Below are 23326 nucleotides of genomic sequence, written 5' to 3' on the forward strand. Positions count from 1 at the left end.
GGATTGTTTTAATAATCTTAAGTGGAGAAAACCGAACAACGTGGGCGGCTGAAGCATTTATAAAAGGTTTTAATGGGTTAAGACGTAAGGGTGGCGTAGGAAGCTGCTAACGATTTTTAGCAGATTGTTTATAAAAACTCGGGTCTTTTTAATACAAGCAGTCTCATAAAAATACTGTTCTAAATCCGTTTTGAGTCTAGTTCGTTTCATAAATAAATATATTTTATTATGAATAATAATACAATTATTATTATTACATTAAATAATAAATTGTCAAAATCATATTTGCATAATTAAGAAATAAGGATAATTAATTTAATGGTTAATTATCAGTTTATTTTATTAACTCAAAAATTCTTATAAAATAATTATCAGTTTTATTAAACACAGCTTTTCAAATGATTTGAAAATATTTATAAAACAACTAAAAATAATTATTTTTATTCTTCAACGTTTTTAAAATATGTTTTAAAATCCGGGGCGTTACAGAGTACATCTGGTCCTTCTCATGGGCAAGAGCATGTGCAAGCAATCACAACTTTGAGGTCAGGAAGGCGAGTGGACAATCAAGTGGCCATGCCTGAAGAAGTCACTGAGGCAGCAAAAGAGGAGGAAAGCCAGGACAAGCTTGATAGAGATCTTGGACCAGACACTATCTTTCCAATTGCTAAGGAGATTCCCCAGAAGTTTGTTCCCAAAGCTCCGTTTCCAGAAAGACTGGCGACTCCCAAGAAAGGCTCAAAGTTTGATGACATTTTGGAAGTATTTAAACACGTGCAGATCAACATTCCTTTCCTCGATGCCATTCAGCAAGTGCCTTCGTATGCTAAATTTCTGAAGGATTTGGTAACCATTAAGAGAAGGACAAATGTTCCCAAGAAAGCCTTCCTAACTGAGCAGGTCAGTTCTATTCTTCAGTGTAAGATCCCTGTCAAGTACAAAGACCCTGGATGTCCTACAATTGCATGCATGATAGGTGACAGCAAAGTTGAAAGAGCTCTGTTAGATTTGGGGGCTAGTGTGAATCTTTTGCCATATTCAGTTTATGTCCAATTGGGATTGGGTGAGCTAAAACCCACTTCAGTGACACTTCAGCTGGCCGACAGATATGTGAAAGTTCCAAGGGGAATCATTAAAGATGTTCTGATCAAAGTTGATAAGTTCTACTACCCTGTGGACTTCATCGTTTTAAACACAGAACCGGTTATGAATGTGAAGATTCAGATTCCAGTAATACTAGGGCGTCCCTTTTTAGCTACGGCTAATGCCCTAATCAATTGTAGGACTGGAGTCATGAAGTTATCTTTCGGGAACATGACAGTGGAGCTGAATATTTTTGATATCAGTAGGCAACCATTTGACTATGAAGGGGTCAGAAGTGCATGCGCAATAGAAGAGATAGTGGAAGAGACTGTCAACGAGCCAATTGTTGAAGACCAGTTGGGAACGTGCCTTACTACATTTGGAGGCGACATGGACCTGGAAACATTACTTGAGCAAGCTGACACCTTGTTGGACTCAACTCCTGAGACAGAAACTAACATCGGGGAAACCACTGAGACATCATCCCCTGATCCATCTCCATCAGCAGTTGAGCCTGCCAAGCGAGACCTAAAGCCTCTGCCTGACACTTTGAAGTACAAATATCTTGACCCGTTTGAATCTCTACCGGTGATCATAGCCGCTGACCTAAATGAGACTCAAGAACAGAAATTGCTAGATGTGTTGAAAGAACATAAAGAAGCTATTGGTTGGTCCATTGGAGACATAAAAGGAATCAGCCCTGCAGTGGTGATGCACAAGATTCACCTGGAAGAAAATGCTAAACCTTCTCGTGAGCCACAGAGACGGTTGAATCCAGCCATGCAAGAGGTAGTTCGAGCCGAGGTTATCAAACTTTTGGATGCAGGAATCATATACCCAATATCTGACAGCAAATGGGTGAGTCCAATTCATGTGGTGCCCAAGAAGGCTGGAATTACAGTAATCAAGAACAAGGAGAATGAGTTGGTCCCAACTCGTGTTCAGTCGGGATGGCGGGTGTGCATTGACTACAGGAAGCTGAATTCTGCCACAAGGAAAGACCATTTTCCTTTGCCTTTCATAGATCAGATGGTGGAGAGACTAGCTAGTCATGCTTATTACTGTTTCCTTGATGGCTACTCAGGCTACAATCAAGTTCCCGTGGACCCAGAAGATCAAGAGAAGACCATTTTTACTTGTCCTTTCGGTACATTTGCCTATCGCCGTATGCCTTTTGGTTTGTGCAATGCACCTGCTACTTTTCAGCGGTGTATGATCAGTATTTTCTCAGATATGGTTGAACGTCACCTTGAGGTATTTATGGATGACTTCTCTGTTTTTGGATCTTCATTTGAGGAGTGCCTACACCATCTTACCTTGGTGTTGGTACGATGTAAGGAGAAGAACTTGGTTTTAAATTGGGAAAAATGCCATTTCATGGTAAAACAGGGGATTGTTTTGGGGCATGTTGTTTCCCACAAAGGTATTGAGGTTGACAAAGCCAAGGTAGATCTGATCTCTAACCTTCCGCCCCCGCGAACAGTGAAAGAGATTCGCTCCTTTCTAGGCCATGCTGGGTTCTATAGAAGATTCATCAAGGACTTCAGTCAGATAGCGAGACCTTTGTGCAGCCTCCTTGCCAAAGATGCCCCCTTTGATTTCAATGAAGAGTGCCATGCAGCCTTTGAAAGTCTGAAGAAGACCTTGACTTCCACACCAATCATTCAGCCACCTACTTGGACTGTGCCATTCGAGATAATGTGTGATGCTTCTGATTATGCTGTGGGAGCTGTATTGGGGCAAAGAGTGGAGAAGCTTCCTCATGTCATTTACTATGCCAGCAAGACCCTGAATGGCGGACAACTTAACTACTCTACCACTGAAAAGGAGTTGTTAGCTGTCGTTTTTGCTCTAGATAAGTTTAGATCATATCTGCTAGGGTCTAAAGTATTGGTCTACTCGGATCATGCTGCTTTGAAGTATCTATTGTCCAAGAAAGATGCTAAATCTCGTCTCATTTGGTGGATCTTGTTGCTGCAAGAATTTGACATTGAGATTAGGGATAAGAAGGGTGCCGAGAATGTGGTAGCAAACCATTTGTCCAGGCTGACTGTAAACTTCACTGAAGATGATGTACCCATTGCTGAGACGTTCCCTGATGAACAACTGATGCACACCTCCTAGATTCATGCACCATGGTTTGCAGATATTGTGAACTATCTTGTCACCGGCCAGATGCCCTCTCAGTGGACCAAGCACGACAGATCAAAATTCTTGGCTGAGGTAAAACACTTTTTTTGGGATGATCCTTACCTGTTTAAATATTGCCCAGATCAGATTATAAGGAGATGTATTCCTGAGAGTGACCAGCAAAATGTCCTCTCCTTCTGCCATGATCATGCATGTGGAGGCCACTTCAGTTCTAAGAAGACCGATGCGAAGATTTTTCAAAGTGGATTCTATTGGCCATCCATTTTTCGTGATGCCCATGCTTATTGTTCAGCCTGCGAGTGATGCCAGAAATTGGGGAGTATTGGAAGAAGGAATATGATGCCGTTGAACCCGATCTTGGTTATGGAGCTTTTTGATGTTTGGGGCATCGACTTCATGGGACCCTTCCCCAACTCTTATGAGTACCTCTACATTCTTGTGGCTGTTGACTATGTTTCAAAGTGGGTGGAGGCTATTGCTTGCAAAACCAATGATCATAGAGTTGTACTGCAATTTCTGAAGGATAATGTGTTTGCACGTTTCGGGACACCACGTGCCATTATCAGTGATGGGGGGAAACACTTCTGCAAAAAAAATTTTGAGCAACTCATGAAGAAGTATGGTATTACTCATAAAGTTGCAACTCCCTATCATCCTCAGACAAGTGGTCAAGTTGAGCTATCTAACAGAGAAATCAAGAGGATACTAGAGAAGACGGTGAGCCCGACAAGAAAGGATTGGTTTCTGCGACTCAATGATGCACTGTGGGCATACCGGACAGCATTCAAGACTCCAATTGGCATGTCTCCTTACCGACTTGTGTATGGGAAAGCTTGTTATCTACCCGTAGAATTGGAGCATCGAGCATATTGGGCAATCAAGAAGCTGAATTTTGATCTCACCAAGGCCGGCTCTCAAAGGAAGCTCCAACTCAATGAATTAGAGGAGCTGCGAAATGATGCTTACGACTCTGCCAAGCTGTACAAAACTCAGATGAAGAAGGCCCATGACCAAAACATTTTGCGAAGATCTTTTGAACTTGGTCAGAAAGTCCTCCTTTACAATTCACGCTTGCATTTATTCCCAGGAAAGCTAAAATCTAGATGGACTGGACCATTCTTAGTTCGTACAGTTTTCACTTATGGAGCCATTGAGATAGAAGATCCAAAGAATGGAGACACTTTCAAGGTAAATGGTCAACGGCTAAAACCGTTTCTAGAGTTGAAGATCCCTGAGATTGAAGAAATGCCCTTGGAGGACCCAATTTATCCTCACTGATCCACATATGCTGCTGGGTCTGGCTAAAGACGGTAAACTTAGTGCTTGTGGGAGGCAACCCACCTTTCCTTTTATTTTATTGTCACTTTATTTTTGTTTATTTGTTTGTTTTGCTTTTGTTGTGTTTTTCAAGACAAGTGTCTGTCATTCAAGTTTGGGGGGAGCGTTCTTCTACGGTACACCCAACTTACATCACCCATTCGGTATTGCATTTCTGGTCACATTGGGGACAATGTGTTATTTTAGTTTGGGGGTGGGGTGGACATTTTTGTTTGTTATTTTTATTATTTTTGTTGGTGTTTTTGTTGTTATTTTCATTGCTTTTGAAAAAAAAAAAATTGTGTTATGTTGTTGTTTGAGCATGATTACATCTCAACTGTGGTTTGCATATCATTGGTTTGTTTAACATGTTGAACACTGCATATCTTTAGAAATCTGAATTTTTTTACTCATCTGTTGGATTAGAGAGACTTCACTTGTTTGAATTATTTATCACAAGCACATTAACATTGGTTATGTGAGGTATGAAATTTGAATTGAGGAATGTGTATCTTGAGATTTGTAGGATGATTTGTTGATGAAATCTTGGCTTAAATTCAAAAAAAGAAGAAGAAGAAGAAGAAGAAGAAGAAGAAGAAGAAGAAGAAGAAGAAAAGAATGAAAAAATTAATAATATCACCAGTTTGACTTCTCATTGAGTAACCGGGCCTCTTGCCTCACTAAGCATTGAGTGTTCGCGTAAAAAAATGAGAAAAATCAATTTGGTTAATCGTATGGTTAGTTTGACTTCGTAGCCTTTTTGACTTGAGTAATTAAGCCTTTAGGATGTTTCTACATCTAGTGCCCTGAAACCATCTGGTTTGGGAGTCATTGGCCCAACACTCGTTACATAGGTCGATTAGAAAGCTTAAGGGAGTCAGACATTGCACAGCCTATTAGAAAAAAAAAAAAAAAAAACCTCTTTTGATTTAAGCCTTGGTTGTTTCATTTGACAAGATTCCTATGAATTTTGGGGTACACAAGCTTTGAGAAAAATTGAAACCTCATGAATCTATATTAATCTCACTTTACACTTATTTGAGCATGAGTTGTCTCAATTTTCCAACTATGAGTTAAATGATTTTTGATGTCTTAATGATATGAGTGTGATGTTCATCTTGTTAAACTTGCTCATGATGTATGAACCATGTTTTTGTATAAAAGTCATTGTTTGTCAACAACATAATGCTTTATAATGTTTGTGGGTATCATTCCTGGCGAACCCTCACGAGACTTCACTCGTCCTCTAGGGAGTCTTAGGGGTTTAAAAGGCTTGTTGCATATGCTAAATGCAATCGTCTCTCCCACGAAAGAGGATTTATATTTCATGTTTTCATTTTATGTTTTGTTTTGTTTTGCTAAGGGATTAGCAAAATGTAAGTTTAGGGGTATTTGATGAGTGTCCAATATTGCATATGTGGACCCCTTAATTTGCATTTACTAAACCTTTAATTTTATTATTTTCTAATGTTTTTTTGTTAGTTTTGGTACTTTAGTATTTTGCAGGTCATTGAGAGAAAACAATAGCTTTATGGTGAAAGAAAGCACACTTTGAGAAGACCTAGATGATGTGGTTATTTTCAATCAAATCAAGGAGAGAACTAAATCGGAATTTCTCTAATTGGAGTCAAAATCGGATTAGAATTCAAATTATGCACATGTCATAGTATTTTGACCATAACTTTCAGCTCAAATATCCGATTGAAGTGAATCAAGCGACGTTGGAAAGCTAGCTCAATTTTCTACAATCCCTTGTAAAATAGGATTTTCCTAATTCGGACTTTTGCTATGCAAAAATTGCTCCGCAATAAAAGACCGTAAATCTGGACGGATTTGGACTCCTTTTCTTTCTTGGATTGTGTTTTGAGTTTCCTACTCAAACTAGAAGACTAACCTCCGATTTTACTAGAAATTCTATGGCTTCTAGGATTTGTTTTCTCCCCATAAATAGACCTCTAAGCTTCAAGAAAAAGGTATGTGAGGCTAGAGCAAAATTTTGGTGTCTTCTTGCAACAATTTTTCTTGTAAGTTCTTTCAATTTTTAATGTTTTCAATTCAAGTTAGCATGTTACTTTTAGCCATGAGAGGCTAAATTCTCAACTAAGGTTGAGGATGAAGCCTCACTTATGATTAGCAACAATATTCTCATGTGAAGTAATATTTTCCAATTTTAATGAGTTTGATTTTCAATTGTTTTACTTTAATTCAATTTTGTGGAATGATTCTTGGATATCTTTTGTGATTCAAGGATACATTTGATGATTTATGATAGTTCCATAGAATTGATTGTGCTTGGTTTTCTTTGTTTAAAAAAAATTGGATATCCCTTGTGATTTATTCTACGGATACAATTGATGTTTTGATTTAAATTGGATATCTTGCTGTGATTTACGGATACACTTAATGATTTAATTTAAATTGGATTTCTTTTGTGATTTGGGTAAAGAATAGATACATGGGATGGTTTTGATTAATTATTTGAAGCAAAAGTAAAACATACTTAAGATTTTATTGTGAGAACTTTGGAAAATATTATTGATCATGAGAATATGTTACTATGAGTTTGTGAGTGCGGATTCCGATACCTTAGTGCCTTTTTTTTATTTGATTACATTCACTCTAGTTAATTTTGTTTATGCTTATGATTTTTATTCACAAAAACAATCTCTTAATTTTTGGAAATAGTTTAGGATTAAATTAATTTGGATTTAAATTTTGTTTGCAAAAACGCAATTCCCTGTGGGATCGACCTCGCACTTGCAATCCATTAACTGCAAACGATTCGTGCACTTGCGAGTAATTAAAATTTTCACATCACATACCCGACTCGCTCGACAAAACTCGATAGTGGCTCGCGAGCTCAGCTCGTTTAAAGCTCGACCGAATCACTCGCCCGGCTCGTTAGTTCAACTCGTTAGCTCGTTCATATCTTACATATATATTAGTAAATAGTAAATATAATATAATATATATAGTATTACATATTAATTATAATACTTTGATAACAATATTTAGTATGTTAAATTAACATATTAAGTTATTAATAGTTAGTATATAACAATATAACAATATTAAATAGTTAGCATATATATATATATATATATAAACACATATATCACATCACACATGGTTAACAATAGTTATATAGTATACTTTTATTTTAGTTACTTAGTTATATAGAAATATAGAATATATTACACTTACTATTTGTTCATGTTATACATATATCATAGTTTATACTCTCTACTTATATATAATAACATATTGTTAATTTGTTACTTATAAACTATAGTTATGTACTATATTTTATAATATGCCTTATATAGTTACATATTATGTATTTTTGTTATTAATAAATGCATAAAGGTTGTTCATAAATTTGGGTTTGAATTCTGTTTTGATTACTCATTGAAAAATATAATAGTCAACATCGAGCTCTAATTGAGCCGAGCTTGTCCAGTGACCCGGCTCAGCTCGAATATCATTTTCAACGAACTCGAGCTTGAGCTTGAGCTCGCCCGAGTTTTAAACGAGCCGAGCTTGAACATGCAATTTATAGCTCGGCTCGAATTCAAGCTCGACTATTTAGGCTTGACTCATAAATGAGCCAGTCTTGAAATCTTTAAACTCGACTCGGCTCGGCTCGATTACATCCCTAATTAAGGTTTAGTTTTAATTGATGATATGTATAATGTGATTTCAATTATTATAATGACTCTTGGTAGATGCTCTGGTTGTAATTAATGGTGATAGAATGTTTTATGTTTTTACTACTTAGTATTCTTTTTTGAGGAGTATAGATCCCTGAGTCTTATTCTTGGTGGAAGGAGATTGAGAGACGAACTGTGAAGTTAATTACCAGTTAATTAATTTATCAAGGGTTACAGTTAATTTGCTTATTTTGTGGGAGAAGAAAAATGATCCATAATTTGACTATTATGAGCCATTTACCTATTTTATTGGAGATGCTCTAATGAGGTCACAAATCTGGTTTCTTAAAGCAACATTTTAAAAAGTCATTTGTCTTGTCAAACACTTTACATCTTTTCACTTGCAATTTCAAGAATCCAATTTGTTCATTCAAATTAAACGATATGAATTGAACCGTACACACACACACATATTTTTTTAAAAGCAAAGTATAGAGGGTAGTCCGACAGTAACCTTGAGGTGGTCGGCCATCCCCTTGAGGAGTGACCAACCACAATTTTACCCTTCGAGGGGGAGGTCAACCACTACTTTGTGGTGATTCAGATGGTCAGACCACCTCAGTGACTTCCATGGGGGCGATTAACCACTCCCTTGAGGGTGAAGGGGTGGTCGGCCATCCCCCGCCTCGAAACTCTCGGTCATCTACTAATTTTATATTAGATAAAGATATTTGTTATTTTGTACTAAATTCGCATCAAATTCGCGGGTAGTGTAAAAAACTGATAAGTGATATGTATGATGGTTGCTTATCTTTTAATAAGTATAAGGAAAAATAGTGTAGAAAAAGAAAAGTAAAAGGAAAAAATTACCGACCTAGGTAGCGCTAGCGAGGTTACTAACGTGTTGGAACAACAATTCAGTTCTAAGGCAGGGTTTGGAAGAACGCTTGAGGCCTGCTTCACGGAGAGTAGTGAATTAGCGAAGAGGCTCTCACAATAAAGGATAATGAGCCGAGTAATTCTCTACACCACCCCCTCATCTCCTTCTTATTCCCTTAAAGTCCTTGTGGCGTAATCTCCAAAATTAAAAAATCTAATCTCAATGTATCAAACATTATAGGAGACTATGCTAAGTAGACTTTAAGAGGATGGAGGAGAATGTGGGAATGGTGTATAACGTTAGAGCCTTGAGCCTGCTTGGACCAACGCCTTTAAAAAAGGTATTAAGAAAAAAATAAAAAACTAGGTTCACAATACTACACCGTATTTACTTTTAGCTTAACAACGGCTATCAAATGTAGGGTTTAACAGAACGAACTTAAAACCCTACTCTCTCTCTCTCAATCTCAGAGATCAAGCCCCGAGTCTATCCCAATGGCGGCCTTCAATCACTTCAAGAATATGTACGACGTCGCTCTGAAGCCCCGCCTCCTTCGAACGCTCATTAAAGAGCACGTCCCCGACGATACGCACCCGTTTCCGGACCCCGCTGGGCTCTCCACCGTTGTTTCGGCGATCAAGACGCACCGCCTCCTCTCCGAGTTCTCCTTCGGAGACTCCACGGACCAAAAGCAAATCCAGAACTGGAAATCCGCAGTCGATTCCTGGGTCGAACGCTTGCTCTTGCTCGCCTCTCACAATATGGTACTCATCATAAGACCTCCGTTTATATGTTTGTTTATTGGTTTTCTTTTATTTTATGATTAGTGGAAATGGGTGTTTAGAATTTTTATTTTTTTAATTTGCTTCAATGTCTTGTGGTGAAACTTGAAGTTAAATTCATGGGTTCTGTTGGGTTGGTTCAGAAAAGCTTGGGTAAGAGGGAAATATGTTCATTTAGTATCTGTTTGTGTGGTGTTAGAGGTAAAGGATTAATTATATACGCCTTGTAATTGTACAAGGATCTAAGTTACGTTTGTTACATAATGTTTGTTTTCGGTTTGAAGCAATTTGCAGTCAATTAATTTTTTTGAGAAGTAATTTAGAGTCAATTAATTTTTTTTGATAAGTATATACAAGCAATAAAGGGCCCAACCGGGTTCGAACCGGTGACCTCTTGATCTGTGGAGAGAGTCAATTAATTGGTTAAGGATTTTTAGTAATTTTGCATCTGAATACATTTTTGTGAATGGGGGCGTCAAAGAAATGGAAGCTCTGAGTGGTGGCATTTCACTGATTTTTGGAGCTGAACAGTATCTGAAACTGTGCCATTGGTAGTGGTTAGGGCTCCAATTTGCTTTGATGGGTTCCTTCTGGAGAGTACATTTGCACTTCAGCTGGTGCGTGGAATGCATTGGAGGGATATGATTTCTGTGGGCATCCAACTGCATGGCAAATTATCTCTTTTTCATGTGATGGATGGGTGGGTGGGTGGGTTTTAGCTATACCTCAATGATATATACTCAATTAACCTCCAAATTCTTTTATCTTTGGATGGTGTCTTTTTTGTCTCCACTGTCAATTAGCTTTGCTGGTTTCCTTGTTCCTTTTTTTATTCATAGTTTTGTGTTTCCTTATGTATATTTCCAGTGTACTTAGGGGCGCCTTACGCTTTCAATAAGACTAAATTTATTTATCAATTTTTTTTGCCATGTCACCGGTATTTGCTTGAAGTATAGAGTTGGAACTATTTATCTGATCAAAATGTAGAAAAATCGGTTATGTTTGATGACGATAAATTTATAGTATCAATCTCTTGTTTGGGCTGTGAGAAATTATGAGAAGTTTCAAGGTGAAAGAAAGGAAAAGAAATATGTGAATTCTATTAATTGTTTTTATCAAATTATTTGCATTGCACTTGGTGGATATATTAGAATCCACCTTATGGGGGATTCTCGACCTTTTAACAGTGCTTATATGGTTAGATTTTAGTGGTGAATGGAGGACATGGCACCAGTGTTGTTGGAAGGAGCAATGCAAAAAATATGTTCTGGCTTGAGTATTATTTTCTTAAAATTCTACCCTTAGGAATAGTTTATACCATGTGAGTGGGAAAAGAAAGAGGAATTCTATGTTTTTTGTTTTACTAGAAGACTATAAATATTCCTTAAATATTTATTTATTATATTGTATGATTCTGTCCTAGCCAGATAAATGCTGGGCGGGAATTTGCTTACTGGGGTTGACTTGTCAAGAGTGCAGCTCAGATCGTTTCTTGGCATCATACACTCTTTGGTTGCACAAGCTTCTACCATATATTCAGGTACATAAGCTTAGTTGTCATGCATTATAATTCTCATCTTAATGTTTTATGGCCCTCCAAATTTACTGTACTTGTGAAAGATAAAAAAAGCCTACGTACTGCTATTTTAAAAATTTGTTGAGCTTCTTGTGGATCAATGTCACTACCCTTTTTTTGATAAGTAATTTAATCTTATAAAAAGTGCAGAGGGTCACAACTCATGTACACATGTAGTATACACGAAAAACACCAAATCAAGAAAAAGAGCACATCAAGAAAATTGAGAAATGAGAATAGTCGCAGGCTGCCATCTAAACATAAAGAGATTTGAGCATAAATGGCTTTTTGTTCTGTCAACGTCCTTACACAATCTTCAAAGTTTCAAGCATTGCATTCTCGTCAAATACACCACATTAACCATAAAGGAATCATATTCCAAACTTCTATTATAGTGTCTGCCAAATTGATCTATCCAACAAGTCAACAGTTCCACAACCTATTGGGGCATGGCCCACTTTATCCCCAAAAGATTAAAGATCGAATTCCTTAAGTCTCTAGCTTCTTTGCAATTGAGCAAAAGATGATCAATGGTTTCCCTGTTCTTTTTACACGTACAACTCCAATCCATCACTATAATGAGTATCTATTTGAGATTATCCATAGTTAGAATCTTCCCTAAAGCTGCCGTCCATACAAATGTACAATGTCACTACCCTTCTCTGCATCATTTATTAAAATGGTGAGTACGAGTCGAGGGAATCGCCCCATAGCCTCTGATTTCCATATAAAGGACATGAAGAGCATAAATGGCCTTTTTCACTTCTATTCGGATGGACTTTGTCTTTCATAAGCTCGTTATTCATTATGCATTTTTGTTTATTATGAAGCAATGTATGGGGTGGGACTTACATTAGCTTAAATGCAACAACTATGATATAATGTCTTACCTTGTTACCTTGCCAGTAGGCTTCCCTAAGGTTGATGAACTATTTGAAAGCCTAGAGACTGATAATGTTCTTCTCTTGGACTTGAAATGATTGAAAGTAAATTATATGCGATCTGCATGTAATAGTCATTATGAATATGACTTCTTTCCTTCTTCTTTATGGGCTCTAAAGGAAACCATTATTCGAAGTAAATTTTGCATATCATATCTAGCTGAACCGTTAAATCAATCTACTCTTCTTGAAATAAAATTATGGGGATTGTCATTGTCATGGAGGCGTTGGGTAGGATGATCTCTGTTGTTGCAAGTGGACGTTTGTGTTAGGCTTCTTTGTGGGGATTGGAATTGACATCTCTCACCTTCTATTTGCTGATGATACCTTGATTTTCTGTGGGGCCGGTCCTAATTAGCTACGTAATCTACGAGGCTTATTCTTATGCTTTGAAGTTGTGCTGGGTTTGAAGACGAACTTAGCCAAATTGGAATTGGTTCCTTTTGGAAATGTTGATAATGTGTCTGAGCTTCCTAGGATTATGGACTGTGGGGTTGCATTTTTGCCTTTGAAATATCTTGGTCTTCTGTTGGGGGCTTCCCAAAAGGCCAAGCATACTTGGGATGGTGTTATTGAGAAGATAAAACGTCAGTTGGTAAGTTGGAAAATGTTGTATCTATCTAAGGGTGGTAGGCTTACCCTTATCAAGAGCACTCTTTCCAATCTACCTTTGTTCTTTATGTCTCACGTTCCTATCCCTGCGGGTGTTGCAAACCGTATAAAGAAGCTTCAATGCGATTTCTTATTGGGTGGGCTAGGCAAAGAATTCAAATATCACTTGGCGAGATGGTCTACGATGTGTACGCCAATCTTTGAGGGAGGGTTGGATTTAGAAATTTGTTGGGGTTCAATCATGCTCTCTTAGGTAAATGGCTTTGGTGCTATGGGCTTGAGAGAGAGGCTTGGTGGAGAGTGGTGGTGGACGCTAAATATGGGAATTCTTGGGGACGTTGGTGCTCTAGGGAGCTTGTTGGGGGCATATGGGGTGGAGTTATGGAAAAGATAGTAGCTAGCTTAAATTCTCTCTCTAATCTTTCCCCCTCATCCTCCCTAGCGGCGGTGTGTGGATGCGTGTCTCGCTAGGCCCTCGCTCCGTCTTCTCGTTTCGGAGCTCGGTAGGTTTCGGGCTATTGGTTCCCGTTGCTTTGGAGTTGTTTTCCGTGAAGCTGTTGAGGGGCTATTGGTGGGTTAACGTTGATTCTTTATGCTCTCCTTTGTCACCTTCCTCTTTCTCTTTTTGAGCCTTCGAGGATATGGAGAATTGGTTATTTGTGGAGGCTAAATCGTTTCTGTTCTCTGTGGGGCATGGGTCTGCGGAGCTTAGGTTAGTGGAGAAGAGGAAAGCTTTCGTAGGGGTGGTCCTTTTGGGATCACGATGCATTGTGTGGCTGTTGTCGATGTTGGAAGGGGCTTTACGTAATCTTGGGTTTGAAGATTTCGTCAAGTCTTATAGGGAGGGGTCTAAGGTGACCATCGTGCAATGAGGTGAGAATAGTTCCGATTGTTTCTTGGAGGTGGCGGTCTTTGACGTGGGTGGCCGGAAAGGTCTGGTTCTGTCTCCCGAAGGCTGTGATGGGTGGGGTTGGAGCCATGTTTCAGGCGAGTTGTCTAAAGTCTCAACCTTAGACTCAGAATATGCATTCCATGTTCTCCTACCTTCAAATTGTGAGCCGCTTTAATAAAGCTTACAAGTGATCAGGGTTTTTTTTTTGTGGGCTAGTTGAGTTGTCCCTATGTATACTTCCTGTGTACTTAGTGGCGCCTTACACTTTTTTAATGAATTTTTTTTACTTATAAAAAAAAAAAGTCTCAAACCTTTATTGAAAACGTTGGGAAGATGATGGGTAAGGCAGCTAGGTCTCTGTCGTTCGCTGCGGTGGTGTGTAAGGCGGCTCCCGTCTCTATCAAGGGCATCGAGAAGCAGTGCGGTGTTGCGTACGTTGTGTCAGAGCTGGTAGAAGTGCGGCAGGCGGTGGCTTGGGGTGATTTTGAGAAGCATCTTCCAATGGGGATGGAGTGCTTGGCGGTGGAACGGAAGTCGGTGGATTGTTATGCTTTGGAGAAGCATTCACTTTATCCTCTAGATTTTTGCCATTTCTGGAAAGTGAACAAACAGTCGCCCTTCCCTCTTCTCACAATGTTCTAGAACTTACTCAAGAATCTAAGTCTAAAGTGTTTTCAGGAAGCTTCTCGAGCTCTTTGGGGAGTGGATCGTCTGGGCAAGCAGTCTTCCACCGAGTTTGGGCCTCAAGAGTTCTGGGCTCAAATGCAAGGCGAGTTGCTTAGTGGTGGGCCAGATGTTTAAGAGGGCTAAGGCAGTTTTAAGAAGGGCCCAATTTTGGGTTGGGTCCAGGCGTTTGGGCTCCAAGGCCTTTTCCAAGCATTCTGACCTAACTTTCGGGTCAGATGGCGATCTGGGTTTTGCGACTTTGACATGTGTTGGCGAAGGAGATTCGGGTTCCTCAGGTTAGTTCGTTGTCTCGCCGGTGGCTTTGACCTCTCTCTCACACTGGCGGTGGGTCTACTTCGGGCGGGTCGGATGTTTAAGAGGGCTAAGGCAATTTTAAGAAGGGCCCAATTATGGGTTGGGTCCTGGCGTTTGGGCTCCAAGGCCTTTTCCAAGCATTCTGACCTAGCTTTTGGGTTAGATGGAGATTCGGGTTTTGCGACTTTGACGCGTGTTGGAGAAGGAGATCCAGGTTCCTCAGGTCAATTTGTTGTCTTGCCAGCAGCTTTGACCTCTTCGTCTCTTGCCGGATGTGGGTCTGCTTCGGGTTCGACAGTGGTTTCCTTTGCTTCAGTTCTGGCTGTGGGTTTGGATCTCGCCGTCTCTGTTTTGCCGACGTGTTCAGATCTTGACGTTGGTGGGCCCATGCCGGTTGCCTCTGCCTTGGAGAGGTCTGCCAAATGGGGTCATCCTTTGCCCTCTTCATTTGAGGCCAGCTCCGAGTTGCTGGAGTTGGGTGCTATTTGGAAGTCCGCCAAAGGTGGTTAGCGTGCCCAGTTTGCCTTGCTGGAGTTGGCTTTGTCTTCAGCTCTCGTTGGGAGTGGTCCAGCGTTCTTTGATGTTTCTGGTGACTGCTCTTTAGGTGCGGATGCGTTAGGTGTAAGGGTGTGTTCTCTCCCTGTGATGTTAGAGTTTGGAGCACCTATTTTCTGTCGGAATCCAAGTCAGTGCTTAGATACTCCCGAAAGCCTAAGGTTGGTAGATTGGATGAGCATTTGCTTGCCGAGGCTTTAGAGGCAATCAGTGCTCCCTTGGCTCCTATGCCGTTGATTGGGGCTATTACTAAGCCCATGTCAGCACCCGCGAGGGATGGGGTAGTGTTTGCGCCTATGTATTTTCGAGACGAGGTCTGTCAGCCTCTTCTTCGGCGTGGCTTCCTTCTCTCAAGCGGTGCAGTCCTTCCTTTGTCAGAAGTGGGTGGGTCTCCTCTCTCTTCAGTCCAATCTGTGTTTGGGTGCCCTCCTCTATTGTCTTTCTCAGAGGTGGGTGAATCTTTGAGGGGATGTGGTTTTGAAGAGGTTGGTGATTTTTTCGGGGCAGCGATTGATCTTAGCTTCTGTTTTCAAACTATGGGGGTCTCCCACGAGGGGAATGTGAAGGGCTTTTTAGACTTAATGGCTCAAGTTGATGTGGAGCAATGTCAAGAGGCTTCAGTCTCTACTTCTAAGTTTAAAGGGAGTCGTGAGGTGAAGAACTTAGAGTGCACGATTAATTATGATGCAAGGGGTTTTGGTTCTAGCCGGGGCAAGGCAAGAGGACCCCTGCTTTGATGTAATAGTCTCTGGGTTTTGTGGGCTGGTTATGTTGGAGTGTTTGGGTTTCCTCCTGTATTTAGGTTTTGTGGGTGTTTTTCCTCTCTTCCCTTTTTTTTTTTTTTTTTTTTTTTTTTTTTTTTTTTTCCTGTTTTGGTGTCCTTTTTGTATACTTCCTGTATGCTCGAGGGCGCCTTTTCACTTTTTATAAACTTCTTTGCCTACCTATCAAATATTATGAGGGGTTGAGGGAAGTTTTCAAGTCATACTAGATTTGAGGTGAGAGATGGCTTGAAGGTTATATCCTGGCATGATTTATGGTGTGGTGATATGGCCCTTAAGGAAGCCTTTCTGGGTTTATTTGGTAGTGTATGCGCAAATGATACTTTTGTTGCGAATCACATGGAAAATCCTGGAGGCTCCGTTAAGTGGAACGTGAGCTTTGCTAGAGCGGCTCATTATTGGGAAGTGGATGCTTTGTCCTCGTTCTTCCGGGTGTTGTATTTAGGGAGAGTAAACGGGAAGGCGAGGGCAAGCTGTGGTGGGTCCCTTCCAAAAGAGGGTTGTTTGGTATTAAATCATTTTACAATGTCATGACTTGTAATGATGGTTTTTGCTTCCCCTGGAAGATTGTTTGGCGGACTAATGCTTCGTTGATGGTGGCCTTTTTTGCTTGGTCGGAGGCCCTAGGAAAGATTCTTACAATGTATAATCTTTGGAAGCAGCGTGTCATTGTGGTTGATAGGTGTTGTATGTGCAAGAGGAATAGGGAGTTTGTGGATCATCTTCTTCTTCATTGTGAGGTTACTTGTGCTATGTGGAATGTTTTCTTCAATCATTTTGGGTTCTGCTAGACGAGTAATCGAGTTGTATGCTTGTTAATAGACTGCTGGCAACACTCGGAATGCTGCTGTGTAGAAGATGGTATCTTCGTGCCTTTTGTGGTGTTTTTGGAGGGAAATAAATAATAGAAGTTTTGAGGATCGCAAGAGGACTTTGGAGGAGATTAAGTTTTTATTTTTCAACATCCTATATCTTTAAATAACTGTTTTTGTTTCTCCTTTAATGATTATTTTCATGAGTTTCTTGTTCTCTTTGCTCCTACTAGTTAGCTGGCTTCTCTTGTATACCATTTTTAATGATATCTTGATTATTTTTATATATATAAAAAAAAATTCTAGGACAATTGTCTTAACGCATTCCTATTTTTATTTTGTGTAAGAAGACAATTTTTATTACATATGATACATATGATAAGGAAATGAACTTGCTGCCTACCTGTTGAGATGGATAATCTGATATTTGTAGCTTAAAATAAGATAAAGACAATGCTAATCTTAAATTACCATTTCTTTTATAGGGCAATAATATGCCGAGAAACGTTTTTTTTTTATTAAGTAAGAAACTAATCTCATTAAAAAAGCGTAAGGCACCCTTTAGTACACTGAGAGTATACAAAGGAAACATCTAATTAGAAAGAGAAAAGCGAGCGAGAAAGTCAACAAAACTAAATGACAAAGGGTGGACATAAGCTGAGAAACATGAAGCCAAAGATTGTAACTTGTCTGTTAATATGCTAAACTATTGTTTGCATTTCAAAGCTTAAAGTAAACAATGTAATTAGATTTTTAAAATTCCTATATTGACATAGCTGTTGTATCTTTTGTTTTCAACAGTCACCAGCAGATTCTCATTTCGTGAAGGTGGCTTCATGTGCTTCACTATCAGATATGTTCACAAGGTTTGATCTCCTTTGTTTTTGGCATAAAATGATAATGCTTATATATTCATATATAAATTGAAATGTAATTGTGTTAAATGTACTTTGGAGTTGTGTGGAATTGATTGATTATGTATGAATTCAGATCCTGATATCCAGAATCCAGCGCCTTTCTCTCTCTCTCTCTCTCACACACACACACTTACACACAAACACACTTTGTGATGTGACAGTTGTTTTAAAGAGTTTTATATGATGGTGGACGATAAAACACACATTTTGGGAAATATGGTGGTTATGTGTGTGCATGCAAAAATATATACACAAACACACTCATTTATTAGCTATTAAACCTTATACATCTAATAGAAAATATAGAGATTAACTGCAAATTTATTCAAAGCTAAGAAGCACTATAATCTCTGTCTCTCTCACTTGATATTATGAAGTAGCTATCCTTCTGAGATGATAGACTTGGTAACTTAGGGAGCTTGTGAAGAACTTGTTACATCTTCTGGAAAAAGCCTTAATTTGATTAGTTTGGGCTTACGTTTGGCCTGAAATGAAACTTCAATATTGCACCTGGATTGTTCCAAAAGGCCCTTTCAATTCATAAACCTGATATATTTATTTTTGTGTTTGTGAGCATGTCCACTCAAACAAGAATATTTAAATATCACAGAATTGTTACCTTATAAAAAGCCAATTTGATAGTAGTCATATTTCTTGTCAAGTGACTCAAGTTAATTGCTTTGATGGGACAATTAGATTGTGCATGTAATTGAAAAACATTCCTCAATCATGGCCTATGGGGTTCCCCACAGTGGTTATCAGTTGTCTATTAAAATAGCTGGTAGCTTCTACCTATGATTTTCAAAGACTTCAGGCATATAACTGATGAATAGCTTCTATGTTGTACTTTGCTTCATCTAGTTTATGAAATCATTTGTTCCAAATCACAACTTATAATTTGATATCAGTGTATTATACTTGTAGCTTGTATATTAGTGATATAGTGAGTTTCATGACTTGTTGAGCTTTTCTCTTTCCTGGATTAGGTTGGGTGGATTTTCAAATCTAAAGAAGGATGGCACTTCCCATTCTGGGAAACTCGTTCAACCAGTTTTGAAGCTATTAAATGATGATAGTTCAGAGGCTATATGGGTAAGGAGTATTAATTTTTGAGAACATTTAGATATAATTGTTTTATAATATTGCTTCAGGCGTCAAGCTTTGCTTGAGGAAATCCATGAACATTTATAATTTTTCCTTCTTTTAGTTTAGTTAATGAAAAATTTTCATATGACAATTGCATTAAGCGCTTCAGATGTCATTGAACACTACCTTTTAAGTTTTTCATGGTTTTTATTCCATCCTAGACTGGGAGCAAATATAGATATGATAGAATCATTGACTAGTTGGCTAAGGACGTTCTGCTAAGCCAGCTACTGTGCTTGTTGCTTCTGGCTCCCGATCTTCTACCTCTGGGTCCTTTGCTTCTCGTAATTATTCTAGCCGTAATGCATTTGGCCAGTCTATTGGGTGCCGCTATTGTCAGGCCTGGGGCCATATGCTCAAGGACTACGCCAAGAAGAAGCAAGCTGATCTCTGCAGGCAACCTCATTGCTTTCCCTTCTAGGGATCTTGCTCGTTGAGCTTTGTCTCAGGAATTCATGCATGTGGGCCGTACTACAGTTCAATGGATTGGTATCAGCAGTCTGCCTGTTCACTGTTGGGATTCCACTTCCTGAAGCTTATAGCTTTTGTGTTTGCTCAGTATTGCAAATCCATATTCCTGTAGCTTGATGAGTTGTTTGGATGTCACTTATATTTGTGAAGAAGATTATTTGATGGATAACATAAGTTTGATAGTAACTTGTGTTTTATTTTGTGCATGTACATCTTGCTTCACATGAGAAAATTGCAACATAAACATACAGTTGTAACCCATGCTCTCTCTCTCTCTCTCACACACACACACGTATTTAAAAACACTTACTGAGGTAAATGTGTAAACAAACCTCTTTCTTGAAATCTGTTGGGGTTAAAGATGCATTTTCCACACACACACACACACACACACACACACACACACACACACACACACACACACACACGTATTTAAAAACACTTACTGAGGTAAATGTGTAAACAAACCTCTTTCTTGAAATCTGTTGGGGTTAAAGATGCATTTTCTACCTTACCAACCTTATTTTTTTTTTTTTGTGCGTGTGAATAATTATTTCCTGGCAATCTTATTGTATCAGATTGCATGAAGTATTATCTTTGTTTGTCGTTGATGGTCTTATCAACACGCATTATTATGTGAACTAGTTTTCTTTCTTTAAGTTTCATTTATCATCTCCATCATGGTGCATGCAGGAAGGAGCAGTTCAATTGTTATGCACTATTATAACTTACTTTCCATCTTCCATACATCGTCATTATGACAGTGTAAGTTTTTCATCTTTTGTTCCAAGACTTCCTTCTATCAGTATTAGTATTGTATATATTCCATATATATTTTATTTTACATTTCAAGTCAAACTTAGGAAATGTAGGTTGGGTAGTGGAATATATATTTGAACTAGTGACATCACATTCTATTAGTTTTTGAGCAACTACATCATCTTTTAAATGAAAGAAACGTTTCATATTTGCATATGGTTATTGAGCTTTATTTACACTTCATTTTGCAATCAAATTTCAAATTTGAAAATTTAAGTATGTAAACAATTTTTTTTTTGATAGGTAAGCAAGCGGATTTTATAAAATACGTAAGGCGTCCCTAAAGTACACTAGAAGTATATACAAAGACACCAAAAAAAGAAAAAAAGGAAAAAAAAGAAAGAAAAGAAGCTAAAATAAACCCAAAGCCCACAAAACAGCCCAAGCAAACAAAGAACCCAACAACCCAAAGAAACAAATCCCTCAACACACTATTTCCTTGTGCCTTTACCACGGCTAGACCCCTCATAATTAACCGAACCCTTTAAGTTATTCAATTTCCTCTGACGCTTGGAAGTGGAAGGGGGAGGGACCCGAGACATCCCATCCAAAACCTGGGTGAAAGACCAAGCACCTGATAGAAACATAGCAATAGCTGTATCGTCCCCGTCCTTTTGAGCCTGGGGAAAGATTTCATCACTCTCCCACGGGTAATCTTCTCCCTCCATCATCGTGCATGCCACAATTCCAATCAATATGACTCACAGACGCCGTAGGTTCTTGATGAACGACATTCAATGTAGACGCCATTGAAACAGGAATTGGGGGATTGTCTACTAACAACGCTGAAACATAGGCTAAAGGCTGAGAGGTAGGTGAGAGTCACCCGCGGGAAACATCTGACCTCACCGGGACAGACGAGGACTGAAAAACATCCATCAACACCGGAGAAGTAGAGGATGGATCCTGGGTATAATCAGGCACCTTTAACTCTGGCGCTAAATCTGGGGAGCTCGGAGCCTCAAGACCCTCATCTAAGCCCAAGGAAGAGCAACCTGAGTGAGAACCAGATTTCGTCTTCTTGAGGGCACACCAGAAGATTTTTAAAACGTCCAAAGCCCAAAGACCTGAGAAACTTCTAAGGCCCAAATCCCTTAATAACTCCCAAAAGCTCTCTTAGGGCCTGTCCAAAAACCAGGACCTAACTCGTCCACGCCCCAAGAAGAGCCAATGTCTCCTTCACACCTGCATGTGAAGACAACCGCTGTTATGCAAGAACATGCAACATCACCTAGGACAGAGCAAAGACGGTCCTTACCCTGTGGACCATTAGAGGAAAACCCAATGGTCTAGCATTGTCGGCGTGTTCTTTGCCCAATGGATTCCCCTGCCTTGACGACGTAAACATCACTGTAGCAGTTGGGCGCAATTCTGCCCGCACCACCTCCACAAACGAAGGCTTGTTACAATTCAAAACCTTTCCCATCCTTGGCCCCACCTTTCCACCTTCCTTCTCCGCCGGCGAAAAAGACCCAAATCCATACCTTATCATAGCAACAAGGAAGTCCTTAGCCTTTCGTAGCTCACCAACAAACTTGAGCCAAACCCATCCTCCACGTCCCTCTGGAATAAGAAGGAACCCTCTTCGTCCGCCCACCCCATAGATCGCTACCTCTACAAACTTGCCATTTTTGGTCTCACCTCTGCGAACGATTGACACCTTCGACTCCTCCCTGAAAGATTTAACAAAATTTTAATCTTCAGGGAAACCCATGAGCTCCTCCATCGTCAACACCAGCCACTCGGTGCACTTGTTGCTTAGGATTACCTCACCGGAAAAATCTTTCCTCTTTTCTTCCATCCACAACACCGAAGCCCCATCATGAACCGAGAATACAAATGATTTTGCCTCCAAAAATCTTCTTTCCATCTCTAGGTTCTTGTTTATGTTCCTAATTTTGTCTCAACAAATCTGGTTGATCTGATTTGCTTTTTACATTGTAGCAGCTTATAGGGTTAAGCCCCTCTTTTATACTTTTCGTGCACGAGGGTTTAACCCTTTTTTTCTCAATAACATCTGAATTATTCATAAAAAAAATCTCTAGGCTCACCAACCAGAACCGACGAATCACCCAAGATCAACTTCCATCGTCGAGAACACTATACAAAGGAGAGCGAGAGAAAGAGAGGGAGTATGTAAACAAGAAACCCCAAGCTTTATTGAGAAAAGCTTATCATCAATGTTCGTATGAAGGAATTAACATTTGATTCTTTAGTTTCATTCAAATGATTATGTAAGTTGTCATAAATTACTTTTCCAAGTGAATGCACTATTGTTTTTGATAAGTAATAAACTAGTCTTATTAAAAGCATATGGCGCCTCTAAGTACACCGGGAGTATACAAGAAGAAACACCTAACTAGAAAAAGAAAGTGAACAAGAAAATCATCATAACTAATCGTCAGAGGGGACACAAAGGCCGCAGTCCAAAAATACAAAGTATGGAAGAAAGATGATAAAATATCCTCCAAGGACCTCTCCAAATCATCAAAGCTCCTATTATTCATCTCTCTCCAAATAGTCCAAAAAAGGCAAGTGGACAGCATTTTTCACAGCGCAGCACTCCTTCGTCTTTTAGAGGACCACCAACACACAAACAAGTCGATAACCCGTCTAGGCATAATCCAGGACATCCCAAAGCAGTTAAAGAGAACACTCCATAAAGTAGAAGCACATCCCAAAGCAGTTAAAGAGAACACTCCATAAAGTAGAAGCCACATCACAATGAATAAGAAGATGGTCTGCAAACTCTCCATCTCTCTTACACATGTAACATCTGTCTATGACAAATCACATGCCGTTTCTTAAGATTATCCAAAGTAAGAATTTTTTCTAAAGCCTCCGACCACGTGGAAAAGGCTACCCTCGAAGGAGCCTGGGTTCGCCACAGACTCTTCCAACAAAAGAGGCTCGCTAAAGATTATCTTCACTACCTCTTCTCACTGTAACTGAATGCAAG

At 39.3% G+C, this 23326-nt stretch overlaps 1 protein-coding gene across 6 annotated transcripts in view; it reads left to right on the plus strand.

The window, feature by feature from the left end:
• Positions 1-9483: 9483 nt before the first annotated feature.
• Positions 9484-23326, plus strand: part of LOC133880542 (uncharacterized) — a 38912-nt gene continuing 25069 nt past the window's right edge. The window contains exons 1-5 of one of the 6 annotated variants that reach the window (XM_062319491.1): positions 9484-9845; positions 11287-11403; positions 17816-17880; positions 18918-19023; positions 20242-20313. In XM_062319491.1, coding sequence (XP_062175475.1) covers positions 9576-9845; positions 11287-11403; positions 17816-17880; positions 18918-19023; positions 20242-20313 — 630 coding nt within the window. In that variant the 5' untranslated portion in view covers positions 9484-9575. Of the gene's footprint in view, positions 9846-11286; positions 11404-15064; positions 15493-15558; positions 15805-16375; positions 17150-17815; positions 17881-18917; positions 19024-20241; positions 20314-23326 lie in introns of those variants that run through there. The other 5 variants (XM_062319492.1, XM_062319495.1, XM_062319493.1 and 2 more) reach the window with 5 other exon arrangements.

Source organism: Alnus glutinosa, chromosome 10, assembly GCF_958979055.1.
Source record: "Alnus glutinosa chromosome 10, dhAlnGlut1.1, whole genome shotgun sequence".
NCBI classification, from domain to species: domain Eukaryota; kingdom Viridiplantae; phylum Streptophyta; class Magnoliopsida; order Fagales; family Betulaceae; genus Alnus; species Alnus glutinosa.